This window comes from Xenopus laevis, chromosome 4L, assembly GCF_017654675.1.
Source record: "Xenopus laevis strain J_2021 chromosome 4L, Xenopus_laevis_v10.1, whole genome shotgun sequence".
In the NCBI taxonomy this organism is placed as follows: domain Eukaryota; kingdom Metazoa; phylum Chordata; class Amphibia; order Anura; family Pipidae; genus Xenopus; species Xenopus laevis.
The window spans coordinates 29,177,990-29,199,892 of NC_054377.1; the positions used below are offsets into that span (position 1 = coordinate 29,177,990).

Sequence of the window (21,903 nt, forward strand, 5' to 3'; positions counted from 1 at the left end):
CTGATGACATCAGTACTTACCGTTTAATAGGATATCATTTACATATTCATGGCTTTTGTGTATTATATCATTATTATTATCCTTATATTTTACAATAGGGGGTACTTTATTTACTTTAAAATACACAAGAGCCATGAATGTCCTGTAAATTATATTCTTATAAATGGCGCTTAGTGATGTCATCATTTATGATCCTAGCTTAGTGATGCCATTTCTGTCACATGACTCACTGAAACTTGTATATTATAATAAATAAAGTACATCTTGTAGCAAAATATGAGGATATTAGAAGTCAACTCGGAGTTCCATGACCTGTATAAAAACATATGGTCATGGAGCTCCTCTGTAACTTATAATATCCTTACATTTTACAAGAAGGGAACTTTATTCGAATATATATTATTCTTGCATCAGTGCTTCTGTCCTCAATAGAGGGTTTATCAAAAATAAATACTTTTAGGCTCACCCACTAAATAGTCACATTGCATTCCTACTTTTCTCAATGAATATGGTGGGAAATAAACACCACGAGTGACCGCATTTAACCACTTGCCTGTGACAGATACAAAATCAAGGTCCTATGTTTATACAATTGCATGATGGAATCAGAGCCGTGAAAATCCATCGCCTATTGATGCAGACGAGCCTCAGAACTACCTCCAGCTCCCTGTGTCAATCACCAGTATTTTCCCTCATTAATCAAATAATGAAATGAATCACAAATATATTATCTGCAAAAATATTTATTGAAATTTGATACAAAATATGAATGATGCACACCCAATACAAAACTGCCTGGCACCTATAAGCTGTTCACAGCTTTCACTGTCTTTCAATGATTTCAGTGGATAATGAAGGAAAGAGAAAAGATCAATATGACTTAATTCGTATTTTTCATTCCTGAATTACCGGATGATTCGAAAATGTCGATATCATGATAAAGGTTCTTTGGTGCAGTACAGCTGGGATATAGTCTTGCTTAATACCGGGCCAAGGTTCCTGCAAAGTCATAACAAAATCAAGTCACATCATAGGGCAGGATAAGGAATCACTGCAGCTACATATTTGGAATAACAAAGTCAAAGCAGCAGAAATGAATACAGGTATGGGGTCCCTTATCTGGAAATTAATTATACTCAAACCTTGAATTAATGGGCCATCTCCCATATAGTTCATTTTAAAGGGGTTGTTCACCTTCAAACAACTAGTTGGTTTCAGATAGATCACCAGAAATAACAACTTTTTCCAATGACTTTCTATTTTCTTTGTGTCACAGTTTTTCTAATATTGAAGAGTAAAGTGTCATTTTTCACCTTCTAAAGCAGCCCTGGGAGGGGGGGTCGCCGACCCTGTAAACTGTTCTAAATGGATACATTTACTGTAGTTGATACGTTTCTTATCGTTTAAGCAGAATCTCTGGGTTCCATTACAAGCAGCTGTTAGAATTGATACAATAGTTGCTAATAATCCAGAGATGCTGCATAGAAATGTATCAACTAAGGGGCACATTTACTACTGGTCGAATTAATTAACCCTCGATATTCGACCGTCTAAGTAAAATCCTTTGACTTCGAATATCGAAGTCGAAGGATTTACCGCATTTCCTGCAATCGAACGATCGAAGGAAAAATTGTTCAATCGAACGATTAAATCCTTCGAATCGAACGATTCGAAGGATTTTAATCCATCAATCAAACGATTTTCCTTCGATCAGAAATTTGTTAGAAAGCCTATGGGCTAACATAGGCTAACATTGATGCTCAGTAGGTTTTAGGTGGCGAAGTAGGGGGTCGAAGTTTTTTTAAAGAGACAATACTTCGACTATCGAATGGTTGAATAGTTGAACGATTTTTAGTTTGAATCGTTCGATTCGAAGTTGAAGTCATAGTCGAAGGTCGAAGTAGCCAATTTGATGGTCAAAGTAGCCAAAAAAAACATTCGAAATTCGAAGTATTTTTTCTTCTATTCCTTCACTCGAGCTAAGTAAATGTGCCCCTAAATGTTGCAAAATTGTAACCTCTTCGGGATCTGCTCCTGAATTATTGAGCTCCCAGACTGGAACACCACAGACAGGAACATTAAACTTTAAACTTAGTTGTTGGAAAAACAGTAAAAAATAAATATAGTAAATGAAAAAAATATTTATTTCTGGGGAACAATCTGAAAACAACTGAATTGAAAAAAGTGTTTGGAAGGTGAAAAACCCCTTTAGGCAAATAATTCCAAATTGTAAAAATGATTTACTTTTTCTCTGTAATAAAACCGTTCCTTGCACTTAATGGTAACTAAACTGCATGAATCCATACTTGTGGCAAAACAACCCTATAGGGTTTATTTAATATTTACATCGTTTTTTTTAACAGATTTAAGAGATCCAAATTAAAGATTCCGTATCCAGAAAACATCAAGTCCTGTGCATTCCGGATAATAAATCCTACATCTGTACTGGCAAGTCATTTGTGTGTGCCCTGATTTTGCTCAATGTGTTAAAGAAGAGGCATACTTAAAATAAATCTTGGGCATGCAAATAAATAATGGAGATTCTGCAGGATGTGCAGACATACTATACAGGTGCTGACATTTACCTTACAGCTCAATGAATTATTAAAGGGGAACTATTGTGAAAATGAAAATTTAATATAAGCTTCAACATATTGAAAATTTCTAAATAAAATCAATTAAATATTCTGTACTGTTTCTGAAATAATCAAGTTTATAATCACTATTCCTCTCTCTGCATCTTTCTCTTCATTCTGTCTTCATGCAGCAGTTGGGAGTTGGATATTCATTGACAGTTAGATCCAATATATCTTATAGGGGGCTTCCTTTCCTATTCATCCAGCATAAAGAGGGTAATGAAAAAAGCAGAGCTCACCCTGTTGCAGCTTAGCGAAATCCTGTATGGCCGCAGCTCCCACGGAAACCCGGCAACTCCAAAGCCGAGACTTGTATCAACCCTCGTGATCTGTAGTTTAGCGCTGGCCAAATTATCCAACAGAATCACTAAGGGCGTTTCGTGCCCTTAATGTCGGCACTTCATCAGAGTCAGACTCTGATGAAGTGCCGACACTAAGGGTACGAAACACGTTTGTTTGACCACCTACCCACTGCCAATGCTATCAAATATTGTGTGTTTAAATAAAGCTGTTTTTCAAAAGCCATAATCAGCGATTCTGTTGGATAATTTGGCCAGCGCTTAACTACGGATAACAAGGGCTTCCTTTTCTAGCAGATAAATTAGAGCTCACTCAAATAACTGATTCCAGTACAAACAAAATCTAGCAAAATAACTGCCTTTTGCACAAATTCTGCATGTAGAGAGACATGATGTCTGGTGATTTAATAGAGTGAGCTCTAATACATCTTCTAGGCAAAAGGAGCCCCCTCTGTAAGATATAACTGTCAATGAGTATCTGACACCCAACTTCTGCCTAAATAGAGAGAATGAAGAGAAACAGATGCTGAGAGAGGAACAGTGAAGATAAACAATGCAGAATATTTAATTGATAGTATTTAGAAAGTTTCTTATTTCGGTATGATGAAGTTTTCATTTTCGCGATAGTTCCCCTTTAAGGAATCTAGATGCCTGGCCCTCTTTGGTGATTGGCTGACTGCAGCACACCACAAATCATTATTTGCTGTCTTTGCATGTCTATTGCTGGCTCTGCACATACATGCACTGTATTGCAGCCAAGCAGCTGGAACCTCCCAATGACATCAGCAATGACTTCTAGTAGAACTACCACCAGTTCTGCATGTTGCATCCTCAGTACAGATTGTCAATCTAATTTTAGTGGCTCTGTTACAAACAAAAACAAATAATGACATGGTAACCATATTGTGTGTATCTATATTGTTTGTATGGAATCATATTCACCTCTGCAATTTCCCACATTTCACACTGGAAAGCAGTTTCTCCTTTTCTTCAGTAGAGGAACAACTCTCATAGGCCGACATGAGGCTGCACATAGTAAAGATAAACAACTGTCATGCAGGTTACTTAGTCGTCTGTGTCTAGTGCTAAAGGCACAAATTCAACAAATGTTGCATTGAGCAGACATTAACTACAGGGCCTCCTGATAGAATCCTGAAGCAGGTCAAGTACCAACGGAATGACCTCAAAGTGCTTGGGACTTGGGCTGAATATATTGGATGTCCCTTCTGTGCGGTTAGCCTGCGGCCCGTGGGTACCCTTTTGCTGCAGTGGAGGGCTACTGGAGGTTAATTAAAGGGTGACACAAACTAAAATCTACACAATGTAAAAATGCAGTGTGATGTCACTTCCGTTTTGCATGACGGAATTTCTGACTTCACTTCTGGTTGGTGCGACTCTTACTGCAGGAGCGGGTCATGTGCAACTACATGTGCATAAGAAATCGGGTTTGGGTCGGGCTTAGGGTAAGCGAGTATGGGTTGGGCATTTCGCACAGTACCTCCTGATACAGTTGCTGTGAAACAACTTTAAATCATTCAAAAAAAGGCTTCTTGTCAATTGCATTCTATGTACTAAAAAGCAAAATTTAAGATGAACTTTGCCTTGAAAGCAGCCAACTCTGGAAGGCTTTTTATTAGTAAGTCATTAGTGCGTACATGCGTATGTGCAGTGCAGCTGGATGTTTATGGAGAGGAGGGGGCAGCGTAAATGATGTGTTATGTGATATATTTATGCTAAAAAGTTACAGTGCAAATTCCAGCTACATGACTCCCAGTGTTTCTAACAATGCCTTTGCTTCAAACTATTCCTCTTGTGGATAACACTGAGAGTACATAATACAGACATTAGCATAAATGTAATCATTCAGCTAATGGAGTATTATATGAACTGGATCAAAATACACTCCACAGGGGGTAATGTAATAGAAGGGGTTGTTAGTTAACAGCTTACATGTTGCTATTATTATACCTGGGCAAGATTTACTCCTCTTGATTTCCCGCTGAAGAAGCTGGATAACAGCCCACACTCTGAATAGGGCTGGGCCAAGCCAGCCGGGTGCCCTAGCAGGCCTGGATTTACAAATGGGGCGCCCCTAGGCCGTCTTGTCTGTGTCCCCTGAGGCCCTCAATGTCTCTCTTCCCCTCCACATCCCCTTCCGCATCGTCCTCCCCGTCTCCTTGTGCCTGCACGTACATGCGCATGTGTATATGTGCATTAGTGATGTGCAGGCCGACCAGATACCAGAGGGTCGGACGGGTTCGGGTCGACCCCACCCTGCTCCTCGCAGGTGGTGCACTGCTCCCAGCCCGCCACCTTCAAATGCCGGCTTCTGGTTTTATAGTCTTGCGTCTGTTCGCCCCGCCCCTTTTGTGACGTCATTGTGAAGTCATCGGAGGGTCGGGTCTATAAAAGGACCCCGGAAGCGCGGGTGTGGGCTGCAGCAGGGCGGGTTAGGGACGGTTTAGGGTTAGGGTCCTGACCCGCACATCACTAATGCGCATGTACGCATATTCAAGATGTGTGCATGCGGCACATGGAGACGGGGAGGACAACGCAGAGGTGACGCAGAAGGGGAGCAAATTAAGTGAATGCGACTGGGCAGCATGCGGCCCCTGAATTTCTGCCGCCCTAGGCCCGTGACTTTGTGGCCTTGCCACAAATCCGTGCCTGTGCCCTAGGCAACCCAGCCGGCCACCCCGCTCCCCCCTTGCCCCTGTGCGCGTGCCCCAGACGTACTGCGACTTGCAAATGTTGGGCAGTGAGAGCAAAGAGGTGAGAGCAACAGAGGTGAGAATGACGGGATGCAGAGGAGGAGAGCTATGGAGGGTGGGAGAGCGAAGCAGGGGAAGGGGGGGAGCAACAGAGGGGAGGGATAGGGTGCACGGTAGGGGGGAAACCAAAGAGGGCAGTGAAAACGGACTAGGGGTAGGCAGAAGACAATTTAAGAGGTACCTGCCCATCGCCCTCTAGCATTGCGACCAAAGCAGGTGCCTCTTCTGCCTACCCCTAGTTCTGGCCCTGGAATAGGGGAACCAATAGTGAGAAAAAAACCATTTCAACTGCTGTGGCCTGCACTCCTAGACATAATTCCAGGTACATGCACAAAAGGAACGACTGCCCAACTTGTTTGATATGCACACAAGTGATATAGATAAGCTGGAGCATCTCCTGCAAATGTTGCACTTACTGACACCATTCACTAAAGGGGTGGTTCATCTTTAAGTTAACCTTTAGTATATTATAGCATTGCCAATTCTAAGCAACTTTTCTATTGGCCTTAATTTTTTTTAGCATTTTTAAACTACCGGTATTTGCATTCTTCTTTTGACTCTTTCCAGCTTTCAAATGGTGTCACTGACCCCATCTATAAAAACAAATGCTCTTTAAGGCCACATATGTATTGTCATTGCTACTTTTTATTGCTCATATTTTTACTCAGGCCTCCCCTATTCATATTCCCGTGTCTTATTCAAAATAATGCATGGTTGCTAGGGTAATATGGAACCAAATTGCTGAAATTGCAAAGATCTGCAAAGACTAAAAAGCTAAATAACTCAAAAACCACAAGTAATTGCAAAATGAAAACCAATTGCAAATTATCTCTACATCATACTAAAAGTTTATTTAAAGGTGAAAACCCCTTGAAAGGTGGGTGCAGCCAAATATGCTCCTTCACTTTCATATAGTTAAATCACATCCCATTGTGTCTGTCTTGCCTCTTCTGCTAAATCATGTGCAAAATACGCCTATTGACATTGGGCAACCATGGAGCTACCACCATGACAGTAAGTCCAGGTTTCCCACAGTGGGTAATGCCATTAGGCAAAGCAGACTTGTGGAAAAATAATCACACTAATGCAGTTTTTATTGCCAAACTTTGGGACACTACGTTACTAAAAACTTGCACCCGATTTAAGGTGCATCACCTCAAAGGAGAACTAAAGTAGGCTAGAAATGTTGTACATTATGTTTTGGGCTTCTGTACCAGCCCAAGGCAACCACAGCCCTTTAGCAGTAAAGATCTGTGTCTCCAAAGATGCCCCAGTAGCTCCCCATCTTCTTTTCTGCTGATTCACTGCACATGCTCTGGGCTGCTGTCACTTACTGAGCTTAGGGACCCACTCACAATATACAGTACACATAGATTAGAAATGTCACAATATAAGGCTGATTAGTAATTACTACAGATAATTACTACATGGAAGCACATAAACCAATGCACCTAGCATCAGAATTTAATAATCAGCCCTGTGGCATCATCTTATATTACAGTACAATCTCATTTTCTACTTGATAATTTGCAATGACCCCTAAACTTAGATTCCCTGCTGCTCAGCTGTCGCAGACACTTTCCAAGATGGTGACAATTTTGGAGTCCTGGATCATTGCTGCTATTGAGAAGCTGAAACTTTAGGCTGGTGCAATATGTTCAGTACATAAAATATGGCATTATTAGCCACATTCATTTCTAGGGCTTAGTTCTCCTTTAAAGATGCAATTACTCTGGAATCCTGGGGGGAAACCTGCAGTGAGGGTAAAAAACATGACTGATTTGCACCCGAAAAGTGTGCTTTGCACCCTGCAAGGTGTTCATAAACAGGCTCAGACTGTTCCCAGATCTCTATATTATGTTCATATGCCATTTGTATAAAAAAAACGGGTTATATTTACATGCTTTATAGTCACACATGGCATTATTAGAGATAATTCCTTGGTTTTAGGTGATCACACAAGAGCTGACCCAGCATGGTATCTGACTGTTCTATTGTTCTGCTTGTTTGGGCCAACAGTACAAATGATAAGAATAGCTGGAGCAGCGGCTCCTCTTCATTTTCTCATTTGCAGGTGCACCCAACATTAGCAAATTACATTTCAAAACCCACCCAATTCTTTGAACTGAGCAATATCTTTAATACATGGATATCATTCGGGATCGTTTGGCTACCAAACACGTACCAAATTTTTTTTGTTTGTATGATATTATAAGCATGAGATAAAATCTATCAGTTTTCAGTTTGAGGTGGCTCTACATGGGTTGCATGAGACAAGGGGTTACCTTCTATTTTGAGAAGACATTTTCTGCATTTAAAGGCCTATTAATCATGATGCGTAAACATCACTAGGGGATGTTGGCCATAGCAACTAACCAGCAATTAGATTTCAACAGTCACCTACAAGTTAAGGTCCCCATGCACTGAGAGATCCGCTCGTTTGGCAATGTCGCCAAACGAGCGGATCTCCCTCCGATATGCCCACCTTGAGGTGGGCAATATCGGGCTGATCCGATCGTGGGCCCTAGGGCCCAACGATCGGATCCTAACGATGCCTTAACGGGCGGTCGGATCGCGGGACCGCATCAACGAATAGATGCGGCCGCGATCCGACGGGATTTTCTGTCCCATCCGATCGAGATCTGGCCGACTTTCGGCCAGATTTCGATCGGTGAAGCCCGTCGGGGGCCCCATACACAGGCCAATAAGCTGCCGACACGGTCTGTCGGCAGCTTTTATTGGCCCGTGTATGGCCACCTTAAGAAAACAAAAGCAAAGATCTGATTGGTTGCTTTGGGTAACATCACCAGTGATGCTTTTCTCCAGTGTTTTAGGCACCTAAATGTACACTGGAATTATTTTGCCCTCTTCACCTTTCTGGTTCTACCTACATCTGAGCAGTAACAAGAAATTACTGTAGTTTACCCTTTTTATATGGAGATAATTAGAATATGACATAATGCATTATAGAACATGTGGGTAACCTTCAGTTATTAAAGTAGATTAGAATATATTAGATTAGAATCCTACACATATGAGATATTATAGGCCCTTTTGAAGACTCCATCACATTGATACAGCTGTATATTTGCAATAATGCACTAGTACAACCAGTGCAACTTATTTTATATGTAGCATTACTGTGCATTCAAGTGATCCTTTCTCTAACAAATGGAAGGATTTATACTGCTGAGAAAATATAAAGACTGCCTGGAGATCCTGCGTTACAACTCACAGCTGGTATTGTCACGTTTAACATTATGTTCCAGCACTGCAAACTGTAAATGGGAAAAAATGATACGGAGCAGAAAATGAGGCTGGCATTTCAGCTCAGCAATAACAAGCGCCAACAATGTTTGCTTTTATGTGGTTGATGAGATGCTGATTGCGGTTTGGCAACCGTGTGGCTTATTTTTTTTTTTTACACATGTTTAACATAGTCGGCATGTGTTTAACTCTTTGTTCGAATAAAGACACAAAATATTAACTCTGATTTTACTCAGTCATCTGGTTTTTTGCTTGTATATAATTTGGTTTGAAAATGTATATATAGAAATGCTTGCAAACATTCTCCCCACTCCTAGGGCCTAAGGACACACCACGCTCCCCCCCACCCTTGTGTGTGTGCAAGTGCATTCACATGCGCTGTAACTGAGGGGACAGTGGCAGAGGGGAAGACAAGGGAGGGAGGGGAGAGCGGCAGAGGGGAGGAAAAGGGAAGGCAGAAGACCCATAAACGGGTAACCCTCATTGCACCTTAGGCAGATTCCTCTTCTGCCTACCCCTAGTTGCAGCCCTGCCACTCACCCCAATTACATATATTATCTTATTAGCTGGCTGGGGTTCTATACTTTTAACCAAGTAGCAATTAAGGCCTTCTGAAGTCGCATACAATGTTACCAATGCAGCTGCCTCAGAGTGAAGTCCGGATAACCAGTTCAGCTAATGAACACACTCAGTATATTAAAATATAACTTTTAATTTAAATTATTTTAAATATATATATATACGCTACCATATAACACAAGATTCACTACAAACAGCCCTTGTGAATAGTGTTGGACCATATTCATAAAAATATACAAAATTAAAAACACATAGAATGGACAGGTGGTGTGATTGATTTTTACCAGCTAGTCACTGTTCAGTTTCTGCAAAGTAGCTAGATTACATAAAAGTTTACACATAGGTGTTGGACTTTAGTTCTCCCTATAGTATGCTCCGTGGTAGTTTGAAGACAGTGTCTCATGAGAGCATTCTGGGAGTTGTAGCCCACCCTCCAACTTCCCCTTCTGGTGGGCTAATATACACTAGACAGTGAACCATTAGAACAAGTGTAAGCCATTTATGGCCCCAATTAAACCGACAATGTCAGCCATCCAACACCCTTTCCCTCCGTTCCAATCGGTCCCCAGTGGATTCTACCTAACTACGTAGGGAGCGAGTGGGATCTAGTCACCCACTGTCCACCGATGCCACTCGCTATACTTTTACAGCACAGCTGCCTCCTTCTCCCCACTTACATATATTATCTTATAACCTGACCAGGGTACTGTACTTCTCCAGTATAACTTTTTCCTTCTCCCGTTCACCCCAACATACATATAGTAACATTACCTAGTTGGGGTACTGTACTTGCCCAGTATAGCTGCCGCCTTCACCCCACTTATATAAAGTAACATATTACCTGGCTGGGGTACTGTACTTCTCCAGTATAACTTTTTCCTTCTCCCACTCACCCCAACATACATATAGTAACATTACCTAGTTTGGGTACTGAACTTTTCCAGTATAGCTGCCACCTTCACGCCACTTATATAAAGTAACATATTACCTGGCTGGGGTACTGTACTTCTCCAGGATAGCTGCCGCCTTCTCGCCACTCACCCCACTTATTTGCATCAACTGCCGTGCAAAAACTTCTTTTACTGTTTGAGCCTGCAGGGGAAAACAATACATTCACACACCAAATTGCAAGAAGTTACACAATGTACGAAGGAGCTCAAATGAAATACGACTGTTAAATGGGAGTCAGAATCTACTTCCTAGTGGCTGCCACAGCCAAACCCATCTGACCTCATAACACTATGGGCACACAGGCAGTTGTCAGCCGGCTGATCAGTGGCTGTTGTCAGCCTGAGTAATTTTGCAGGCTGAGAAAAGCAGATCTGCTCGGTGCCCCTGATCCATTGATTTGAATCTGATCAGCCTGTGTGCGGTCAACCCAATTACACAGGCTGAAAACAGTCGCTGACAACAGAATGTGTGTCCATAGCCTTACGTTACTTCCCTCATCCTCCAGAGAGATATTTTAAATTATTATAGCCATGATCACTGCCCATTGTGGTTCACCAGTAGAAGAAAGCAAGAATGCTGAGACAGTGATCTTAGTCACAGTATGGGCAGACAGACTAGTCTGAAAAGTAAGTAATTACACCTTACTTTTATGTATGCTTAAAGGAAACACAGCAGGGATTCACAACAGGCCTTGGCATTTTAAGTACACAGATGCCCAAACAGCCTCTCACAGGCCCATAAATAGTGACATCTTACAGAGGCCTCTCTGGCATTTACCAGAGTCCACAGCTTGCAAGTCTGGTGCTGGAACACAGTAAATTCCTCAACCCGAAAAAATGCACGTACATGTGTGTTTGCAAGGGGTTTCCATTACTCTCAATTTAACTTTTTTTTCTACACAAAACTCAGTTATTTTCAGAAGAATGTAAATGTCACCTTGTTTTTCATGGCACTCTCATTAAAATCTTTGAACTCCATAAGAATGCAGCTGTCGGTATTTGGGCAGAGTGCTCGGTCACATTTCCACTCTTCTTCCTTGGTACAACTAAGAAGGGTCTTTCTCTGTAGGGAATAGATTTTAGCAATGTTAAATAATGAAGATGCCTGGTAATCTGTAGAAATTCTGGGCAATAGCTTAATCATAAAGGAAGCAGACCCCAATCAGACCAACAGAGGGGCTGCAAGAAGGGGTCCCGCAAAACACACAAATTCACGCGACCTATGATTTTCCACGTGTCACCTGCAATGGCTTGCGGTGGATGAGGTTGTGGTGAGAAGGCTCCCAAGATTCTTTTTTTTTAATAAGCCTTAGTTTAATCACAGAAAATCTGACACTATATTATGAGTTGCCCATATGCATATTTGTCATTAGTAACTGGCACAAGTGGAATAACTCTAGCAGAACTACATATAGGGAACAAGGCTTGCTTACCAGTGATCTAACTAGAGATCTGACATTGCACAATATATTGAAGCAACCCCAGGCTTATAATATTCCTTTTACAGGAGAAGGAAAGGTAAAGTAACTGGAGTGTTCCAAGTTGTTATGTACCACCCAGTGAGTCCAGTCTATAGCCTGGCACTACTGTTCTTCAAAAAACGCACTAGTTTCTTTTTGCTGAGTGCTGACACATTTTTTCAATCTCTCAGGTGTCCCTCGGTGGGATTGCTTGAGCACATACACAATACATACATTTTCCCAAGATTTCTGTACTGTACATGAGCTCAACTGGAATTGAAACAGGGGAAACCTGGGAGGACAAAAGAAAACAGCACAGCACTCAAACAGTAGCAAATAAGAGGCTAAAAGAGACTGAGGAGTTTCCTAGCAACTTGGTTTCCCCCAGCGATTTCACCTTTTCTTCTCCATTGGTATCACACTGTATAATTCTTACTGAGTAGATGCCTTGAAGATATCGAGTCATTATCGTCAGGTAGGCAGCAGATTCACGTACATCCTTGGTGCGCTTGATAAAAAATCCATCAACCACCTAAAGAATTCAAAGCAATATTAAGTCAATTCTTGCAGTCCACATCAATATCAGTAAAAGATATGCAGTATTATATTAGTACATGAAAATGAATACCCTGTTATCCATATATGAAAGTAAATGTTTAACACGTTTTGACAAAACCTCAGGCCTCACACCTTTATTAGAATATGGAATTTTGTGCATTAAGCTCTCGGTTTGTTTAAAACAAATGAAAAGCCTTCAGGGTACTGAAACGAGGGGTATTGATGTGGACGTGTACCATACTGGGCATTACGTCAACTCATATTTAAGAAAGAAAAGCAATGCCTGCCTTTGTCTGTATAGCATACATTGAAAGGTATGTATTTGTATTTGACGAAGGTATCTGAATGATACATCACCTGTGTATTTACTATCGCTTGCTGTAACGTTGTTTCAGGAATACTCAGATGCTGCGCTGACCCGTGGTCCTCCACCAGGTATATTGGGTGGCGTAACCCACACCTTTTTAAGCGGAACTGAAATAAGCAGATGTTAAAATAGAAAGCTGACACTGCAACTGGTAAGAACTGATGTTGATGGCATTTTCATTGAATATTATTAAGAGTTTATGCCTGCTGTTTTAAAGATTTCATCCTGAGACAGAAGTGTAGTTTACATGCAATATGAGGGCATTACTAACATTACTACTAAGCAATTCCAGTTTAGGAGACAGTCCATTTCCTTGTTGTAGTTTACTTGACAAAGTTTGGGCAGTTTTTTGGCTAAACAAGCAGCAAGATTATTTGAGCCAGCACAGTAAACCACACTAACACAGGCAGGGGAGCCATTTTAGTTTTGCTCAATAAAGCAGCACGATTTTACCCCTTATCTCTCTCCTCTGCTCTTATCTAGTACATCAGGCTTGTTATCTTTCTTCCCCAATGCAACAGGACATACCCATTTTCCCTGGTTGCATCAGTCTGTGCACTTTCTCCCCAAATCACAGTTTTCCAGTTCATCACTCTTTAGCATTTCTCCCCAAAATAAAGCCTCTGTATTATATCCAACAGGGCCGGAACTAGGGGTAGGCAGAGTAGGCGCCCACCTAGGGCGCAATCATGATGGGGGGCGCACTTTTAAGGGGCTCTTTTTTTCTTTTTTTAAACCCTGGTTTGCTTGGCCTTTAATAGTTTTTTAATTTTATAAACCGCCTATTCCAACCCCCTCTTGCCTGTGATTTGTACTGCTGGCACTCCCCATCTCCCTCTTGGCAACTGCTGGCACAGGTACATATTTGTGGGCAATATGATGGATTTTTGGCTCCTGCTGGCACAAGTACATATTTGTGGGCAATATTGTGGATTTTTTGGCTGCTGCTGGTACAGGTACAAATGGGGGTACTGGAACAGGTACACAGATGTTTGGGGCATTATAATGGATTTTCGGCTTCTGCTGGCACAGGTACAAATTAGGGCCAATATGATGGATTATTTTGGCTGCTGCTGGCATAATTACAGACTGGGGTTAACAATATGATGGATGTTTTGTCTTATGCTGGCACAGGTACACATTGGGGGCTTGGGAGCAATCTGAGATATTGACTGCAGTTGGCACAGGTACTTATAGGGCAATATGATAGGTGCTGGCACAGGTACATGGGGCAACATAATGGGTGTGCAATTTGAATGGTAAGGTGGGAAATGGTAATGTAGGATCGGGTGGGGGCACTGATTGAAGTCCTTGCCTAGGGTGCCAAAATACCTTGGCCCAGTCCTGATATCCAATTAGGGTTGCCACCCTTTCTTGAAAAAAATACTGGCCTGCCTATATTTTTATGCATTTTCCCTTTAATAACATTGGGATCAAGCTTAATTTTTACAGGCCAGGCCAGTAAAATACCGGGCAGGTGGCAACCCTATATCCAATAGATCAGACTCCTTATACCACCACTATGGAACCCCTGCAAAAAACCCTTTTTCAACAACCTCTGCATCAGAACTGCCACAATTAAAGATTTTTCTTGTGTACCCTCAGGCTTCTGCACTCTTCCCCCAACCGCCACCACCCCATCACACACTCCTTTGCTTGAGAAATCTCTCTAAGTCACTGTCTAGCATTTATGTAATGCCCTGTGACCTTCATTATATTCAGAGGCCTGTTTGTCAAAGGTCGAATTTCGAATTCATGTGAATTTTTTGAAATTCAAATATACTGACAATCCAACTGGAAGGTTATTTAAGAAAAAATTAGAATGGCTGATATTCGATCGAATGGTTCAGACGCGAAAATTCTAATCGTATTCGATTCGTGCAAATCGAATTTTTCTCCCGTAAAAAAATAACTCTAATGTCAGGAAGGCTGTTACCATCTCCAAATTGCTCAACCGACCTCTGCCATTGACATAAACTCAGCAGGTTTTAGGTGCTGAATATTCGAATTAGGACTGTTTCTATGCTGGAGCTGTGATAAATATCACATTCTGATTTACATTCAAATAGGGGGATTTAAATTTGAAAATTCAAATTGTCTATTCGACCCTTGATAAATCTGCCCCTTACAGTATGAAAGACATCTGGTATATATATGCTATTTGTCTAAAAGAGTTCTGATGAACTGTAGTAGTTAGAAGCTGTAATTACTTTCATTGATATAAACAGAAGCCCATGACTGTCATTATATATGCAGAATTGCAATGTAAGTACTGCAGTTACACAAAAATAAGTTTGGCAATGTAGCAAAGTTAATGACTTGCCTTTTGCTCCCGGAAGCGGCCGTCTATAATACTTCCACACAAATCATCCATTCTCTTTCGTTCCACCACATAATCTAATACCAGTTCCCGAGCCTGAGGGATCCGTAGTTGGCCTGTGAGTCAAAATAAGTAATACAGAAAACTGAATCTTGATGCTGTGCCATTAGTGGGTTTCATTACTTTATAGCAAGTATAGTTTTTGAATAATCATTTTCCATTGCCTTTTCCAGCATTCAATTAAAAATACTGCAGGGGTCACTGATCCTGGCAACCAAAAAAAAAAAACAAGTGATGCTCAATTTGAGTGTTATTCTTAGTTTCAATTACTTTAATTTCAAGCATTTTAGATCTTTGAATTTTAGATCCTGAATTGTAAACTGCACCCTGGTTGCTAGGGTATTGTTAGCAACCAAATAGTAGTTTGAATTCCGTGCTGGAGAGATGCAGAACAAAAATGTTATACCAAACATCAACTTTAACATGACCTACTCTTTTAAAAGGGTTGTTCGTCTATAAATGAACTTAAAGTACGATGGAGAGAGTGATATTCTGAGACAACCTGCTGTTCATTTTTTTTTTTTATTAAGTGTGGTTTGGCAAGTGTGGTGTGGTTTAACAATTGCTTTTTGTTCAGCAGCTCTCCAGTCTCTCTGGTTGCTATGGTCCATTTTATCATAGCAACTATTATGCAGTGGCATAAATGAAAGACTGACAAATGAATAGGAGAGGCCTGAAGAGAAAGAAAAGTAAAAAATGTGTAACAATAATATTGTAGCCTCTAGGAGTAATAATTTAACGTTTAATAAGTTAACATTTAGTATGTTATAGAACAGCTAATTATAAGTAACTTTTGGCCTTCATTTTTTTCTTTTTTATAGTTTTTGATTTATTTGCATTCTTCTTCTAACCCCTTTCCAGCTTTCAATGGGGGTCATCTAAAAAAAATGTTCTCTAAGGCTACACATTATTATTGCTATGTTTTATTACTCTTCTTTCTATCCAGGTCTTCTCCTATTCATATACCAGTCTCTTATTCAAATCAATGCATGGTTGCTAGGGTAATTTGGGCCTTAACAACCAGACTGCTCAACTTGCAAATTGTAGAGCTGCTGAAAAGGCAAATAACTAAAAAACCACAAATAAAAAATGAAAACCAATTGCCAAAAACCAATTGTCTCAGAATGTCACTCTCTACATCACACTTGAAGTTAATTTAAAGGTAAACAACCCAATTAAGAAATAAACAGTAAGTAAAATTTTCTAGACGGAATTGTAAAAATGAGCTATTGAAGCAGATTCACGGGGAACAGAGGTATATATCATGGGACAGATCATTATGGGGCACATTTACTTAGCTCGAGTGAAGAAATAGAATAAAAAATACTTCGGATTTTTTTGGCTACTTCGACCTTCGACTACAACTTAGAATCAAATGATTCGAACTAAAAATCGTTCGACTATTCGACCATTCGATAGTCGAAGTACTGTCTCTTTAAAAAAAACTTCGACCACCTACTTCGCCACCTAAAACCTACCAATCATCAATGTTAGCCTATGGGGAAGGTCCCCATAGGCTTTCCTAGCTTTTTTGATCGAAGGAAAATCGTTCGATCGATGGATTAAAATCCTTCTAAACGTTCACTGAAAACACAGCATTATAGGCAAGACTAACAACAAATGAGTCTGAAAAGGTAAACAAAAATATGCACTTGTGTTTCTTTTAACACTTACCAGGCACAGGTTGGACTTTTTCCTGTGCAACCCACAGAAAATCCCCAATGTGCAATTTGCGCACATCAAAATTCACTCCATTCCTTTTAAGTTCTGAAACTAGATCCTGCTTCTTGTGAGCAGCACCACTGCAAAGTTAAAATGATATTTACTGAGATTTTGAATGTGATTGCATTCACACATCAATCAAAAAAGTGAGTACAGGTATGGGACCTGTTATCCAGAATAATCCGGATAATGGATCTTTCAGTAATTTGGTTCTTCATACCTTAAGTCTACTTGACCGTATTTCCTTGAATTGAAAATCATGTAAACATTAAATAAACCCAATAGGCTGATTTTGCTTCCAATGAGGATTAATTATATCTTAGATTGGATCAAGTACAAGGTACTTATTATTACAGAGAAAAAGGAGAAAAATTATTTTAAAAAAAAATGTGAATTACCTGTAGTAGAATGTCATTTTATACATGTATATATACTGCACAACAGAATGGACAATTTTGGGAATAGGGGCACCAAAAGAAGCAATGTGGATGGAAGACTCTCTGGAGAATTACACCCTCTCTATGCTGTGCTGCTGTGTGTGTGTGACATACACGGTGCTGTACGTTCAATAGTACAGGTATGGGATCTGTTATCTAGAAAGCTCTGAATTACAGGATGGTCATCTCCCATAGACTCCATTTTATCCAAATAATCCAAATGTTTTAAAATAATTTCCTTTTCTTTGTAATAATAAAACAGTACCTTGTACTTGATCCAAAAAGATATAATTAACATTTTTTGAAGCAAAACCAGATCCAAATTACAAAGATCCATTTTACAGAAAAACCAAACATTCTGGATAACAGGTCCTATACTATATTAGGAAAGGTGACAGACAGGGGTGTTTTGATTCCTCTTTAACGATTACCCTAATCAGGGTACACTATAGGTTGAAATCTGACAGCACAGCGTACATTAGCGCTACTAATGTACGCAGCACTGTACAGTAGAACTATAAATTAATAGAAAACAGGTCATCCCATACAGGGGATACATTAGGGGCATTTATGAAAGTGCACTGCAATATAGGATGCAATTTGCCATGTTTTTTCAACCAGATTGCAACATTTCCCCTACAATTCCAATTGCCGCTGCGAGTGGAAGCTGCAGCACAATTGCTATATATATATATATATATATATATATATATATATATATATATATATATATATATACACATATATACACATATATACATATACATATATTGTGTCCCAACAAGTTCAGCACACCGTAACCAAAAATGGAATGACCCTGGTGCTACCTACTATAACTTCTTACAAACATCCAAAAATGAAGGTGCACTCTGGGAACCTTTAAAGGATCTTTTTAAAAATCCATGATTTTATTTAGTACATTAAAAATAGAGAGTCAACGTTTCGGGCTGTTCCTAAGACCTTTTTCAAGACCACAAATCCCAATTAAAATCACCTGTGAATAAATAGATAAAACCCACAAGCATTCACCCAATACTGTGACTGACCAAACACCACATGACAGGAAGCTCAGCCCTGCAAAGTGGAACAGGTTAATCGTAAAAACCAATAGACACAAAAACCTTATCACATTGAGATGAACTATAACATACAAACACAATGTATCCAATAGGTTCTGCAAATGTATCAGTTTAAACATTGAATAATTGATAATAAATTCATAACAATGTATCATTGTACTGCCTTATACATAGTAACAAATAGTATTTAAAACTGATCAACCCTGATTCAGGAAATAGAGGAAAGAGCAATGTTCATTTAACCCCACAGGTACCAAAGTGTTTAACTTCTTGATTCAATATATATATATATATATATGTGGCATCTAGGGGTGTTCCAAAAAGACAATAATTCATTGAAGGGCATGGGGAGTCAGTCCAATGTCCAATGTAGAAAATTTCCGCACCTCCTGTCCCTTCCTATGATATTCCTGCCTGGTTGTGCAGAGCCCCATAGATGATCAGCACACGTCAATCAAGTAGGAGAAGCATATGTAAGGGAGTCGCACAAACACCAATTATTTTGCAGATGGGGAGCTTACCCCTTTTATTTTTCACCACCCATGCATCGCATCAACGTTTCGGGGGGTTTTCACCCTCCCTTCATCAGGATGAACCAGAGAATAGGCCTTTAGTTCAACAGAAAATGTCGAAAATGGAATAGATGCTGCCAATTATGAAATACAGTTCATACATACTAAGTGTTTTGTTTGAATCAATAACTTATAAGAACTCTATCCTTTTTTTTTAGGTCTATGCCTTTTCTTTCAGCACTGCATACCTTTTATGGGGCAGGATAAAAAAGTACATACTATACTGCAATAAATTGCTGTATGCAAACACACATTGAAGATATGCATTACCCTGTGGTTTCGATGAAGTCCACACAAAGAAGAATGTTGAAATCTCCAGGGCGCAGAGTAAAATCAGGCACGTGGTTGTACTGAACCGATGGGGGGACAGAAGAGGTATTCTTAACATTATATGAATAAGCCACATTAAGCTGCTGACCTGGAGGACACTGAACTGGCTCAACACTATAAGAGAACAGAAGAAGATGGTCACAAACCAGAACATGTACAGAAAGCAAATATTTATGTGTAATGATGACAAGTATGCATCATAACAAAAGCACAAGCCCAGACTGCAAAATCATTACCTTAATATTAAAGAAGGACTGTCTGTTGGTGGCTTCCTTTCATGCACCTAACTCTCCATCCATCAAGAAAGTAATTCCCGGACACATTATTAAGAGACACATCAAGATTAGTTGCCTGCTAATTGTAGATGCCTGGACATGGAATTAATTCTTTCTATGGTGCATAAAATACTTATTTTCCAACAGAAAATTAGGAAACACCTTATAGCCATCTGAAAATAGCAGCAACTAATCTCTGTGTGAAACTGGCCACTGAGTGATGCTGTGAATTTACTATGAATTATTACATGCAGCAACACAGGAGAACTAAACTGTTACCCAGGGAAAGGTGTCCGTTTACTTACTGTATACATGGATTGGTTTCACTATCCGTCTCCTCTTGCTCTTCTTCTTCATGTGATGAAGTCTGTACTTGCTTGGGAAATCCTTTTGCCCTAGCTTGATCTTCTGCCTCTTCCAGCTTCTGCGCCAATTCAAGCCCTTTTTCTGTTAGTGAGTACCTACAGAAGGAAACAAATATAAGTTGGTCAAATACCAACAACATATTTATTGGGCTATGGCCATGCAAGAAAAAGAACACACCAAACTTCAGCAAAGGCTCCACTGCAGTTGTTTTCTGTTTTGTTTCTGATACACTTAAACTGAAGTTTCTAGTACATTAAAGGGATGGTTCACCTTTAAGCTAACTTTTAGGGGCATATTTATCAAGGTTCGAATTTCGAATTGAAAAAAACTTAAAAATTCGAATTCAAAAAGACCAACCGAAATTAAGTTGACGTTTTTTTTGGGTCGGATAGGTCTGTTTTCGATCGAATAGGTCCATAGTCGGCCGAATTCGAAATGTACGAATCTAAGGAATATCATATTCAATCAAATTCGATTTGAAGTTTTTCCCCAAAAAAAACTTAGATTTTTTTGAGAAGTCCACCAATTGACTCCAAAGAGGTTCTAGGAGGTCCCCCTTAGGCTAAAACAGCAATTCGGAAGGTTTTAGATGGCGAATGGCCGAAATCCAATTTTGAAAGAAACAGTAGATGATAAATTTCGATATTCGAATTTTCGAATCTTTTGCAAATTCAAATCGAATTTGGACTATTCCCTAGTCGAAGTACACAAAAATAGCTTGAAATTCGAATTTTTTCAATTCCAAAATTAATTTCGACCTTTGATAAATCAGCCCCTTAGTTTGTTATTGAATGGCCAGTTCTAAGCAACATTTCACTTGGGCTTCATTATTTATTTATAGTTTTTTTTTTATTTGCCTTCTTCTTCTGATTCTTTTAAGCTTTCAAATGGGGGTCACCCCAACTAAAAATATACAATTCTCTGTAAAGCTACAAATGTATTGTTATTGCTACTTTTGATTATAGATGTTTCTATGCAGGTCCTATCCGATTTATTTTCCAGTCTCTTATTCAAATCAGTGCATGGTTGCTAGAGGATATGTTGATTTTACTTATCGGTTTCAGTTACCTTCAATGGAGATGCATTTTCAGGACATTTGTCGCTTGCATGCATAAATAATCACAGGCAACAAATCTCCTCAGCAGTCACTGCCCTTAGTGAACAAGGTTATCAGCACCTTGGATTCCAGAAGAGTAAAGGTGGCCATACATGGGCAATTTAAAGCTGCCGATATGGGTCCTTTAGACAGATCTGCCCATGTGTGGGGGGGCTCCTGAAGGGTCCTCCCGATCGATATCAGCCCAAAAATCGTCCAGATATCGATTGGTTTGACCCGTCGGAGCTCCAATTTACAGAAAAAGCTGTCTCCCATAAACTCCATTTAATCCAAATTTTTAAAAATGATTTCCTTTTATCTGTAATAATAAAGCGGTACCTTGTTAGAAGCAAAACCAGCCTATTGGATTTATTTAATGTTTACATGATTTTCTAGTAGACGTAAGGTATGAAAATCCATATTACGGAAAGATCCGTTATCAGGAAAAACCCAGGTCACAAGCATTCTGGATAACAGGTTCCATACCTGCACTTTAGGGAATGGACTAAGGTGAGGTGCTGCCTTTTTAAGCCTGAATTTTTTATTAATCAATTTAGCATTGCCACTGTACTATACTGTTAGTCAAGGCACCGGTGTTAACACAACCTACATTTGCTAAACTACATTTGGGGTCAACTGAATTAAGATTTTTAACAGAAGGATTCTGTATGAAAGTGCAATCACTGGGCAGCTTAGGTGGTTCACCTTTAAATTAACTTTAGTATGTTATAAGATGGCTAATTCTAAGCAACTTTTCAA

At 39.8% G+C, this 21,903-nt stretch overlaps 1 protein-coding gene across 6 annotated transcripts in view; it reads right to left on the reverse strand.

Moving 5' to 3' along the window:
- Positions 1-727: 727 nt before the first annotated feature.
- Positions 728-21,903, reverse strand: part of mus81.L (MUS81 structure-specific endonuclease subunit L homeolog) — a 74,598-nt gene continuing 53,422 nt past the window's right edge. For 5 of the 6 annotated variants that reach the window (XM_041590023.1, XM_018257685.2, XM_041590022.1 and 2 more), the window contains 10 exons: positions 19,988-20,143; positions 19,348-19,521; positions 16,942-17,069; positions 15,211-15,323; positions 12,878-12,994; positions 12,399-12,494; positions 11,440-11,565; positions 10,541-10,644; positions 3,878-3,961; positions 728-999 (listed from right to left, as the gene is read on the reverse strand). In XM_041590023.1, coding sequence (XP_041445957.1) covers positions 933-999; positions 3,878-3,961; positions 10,541-10,644; positions 11,440-11,565; positions 12,399-12,494; positions 12,878-12,994; positions 15,211-15,323; positions 16,942-17,069; positions 19,348-19,521; positions 19,988-20,143 — 1,165 coding nt within the window. In that variant the 3' untranslated portion in view covers positions 728-932. The remainder of the gene's footprint in view (positions 1,000-3,877; positions 3,962-10,540; positions 10,645-11,439; positions 11,566-12,398; positions 12,495-12,877; positions 12,995-15,210; positions 15,324-16,941; positions 17,070-19,347; positions 19,522-19,987; positions 20,144-21,903) is intronic. The other variant, XM_041590024.1, reaches the window with a different exon arrangement.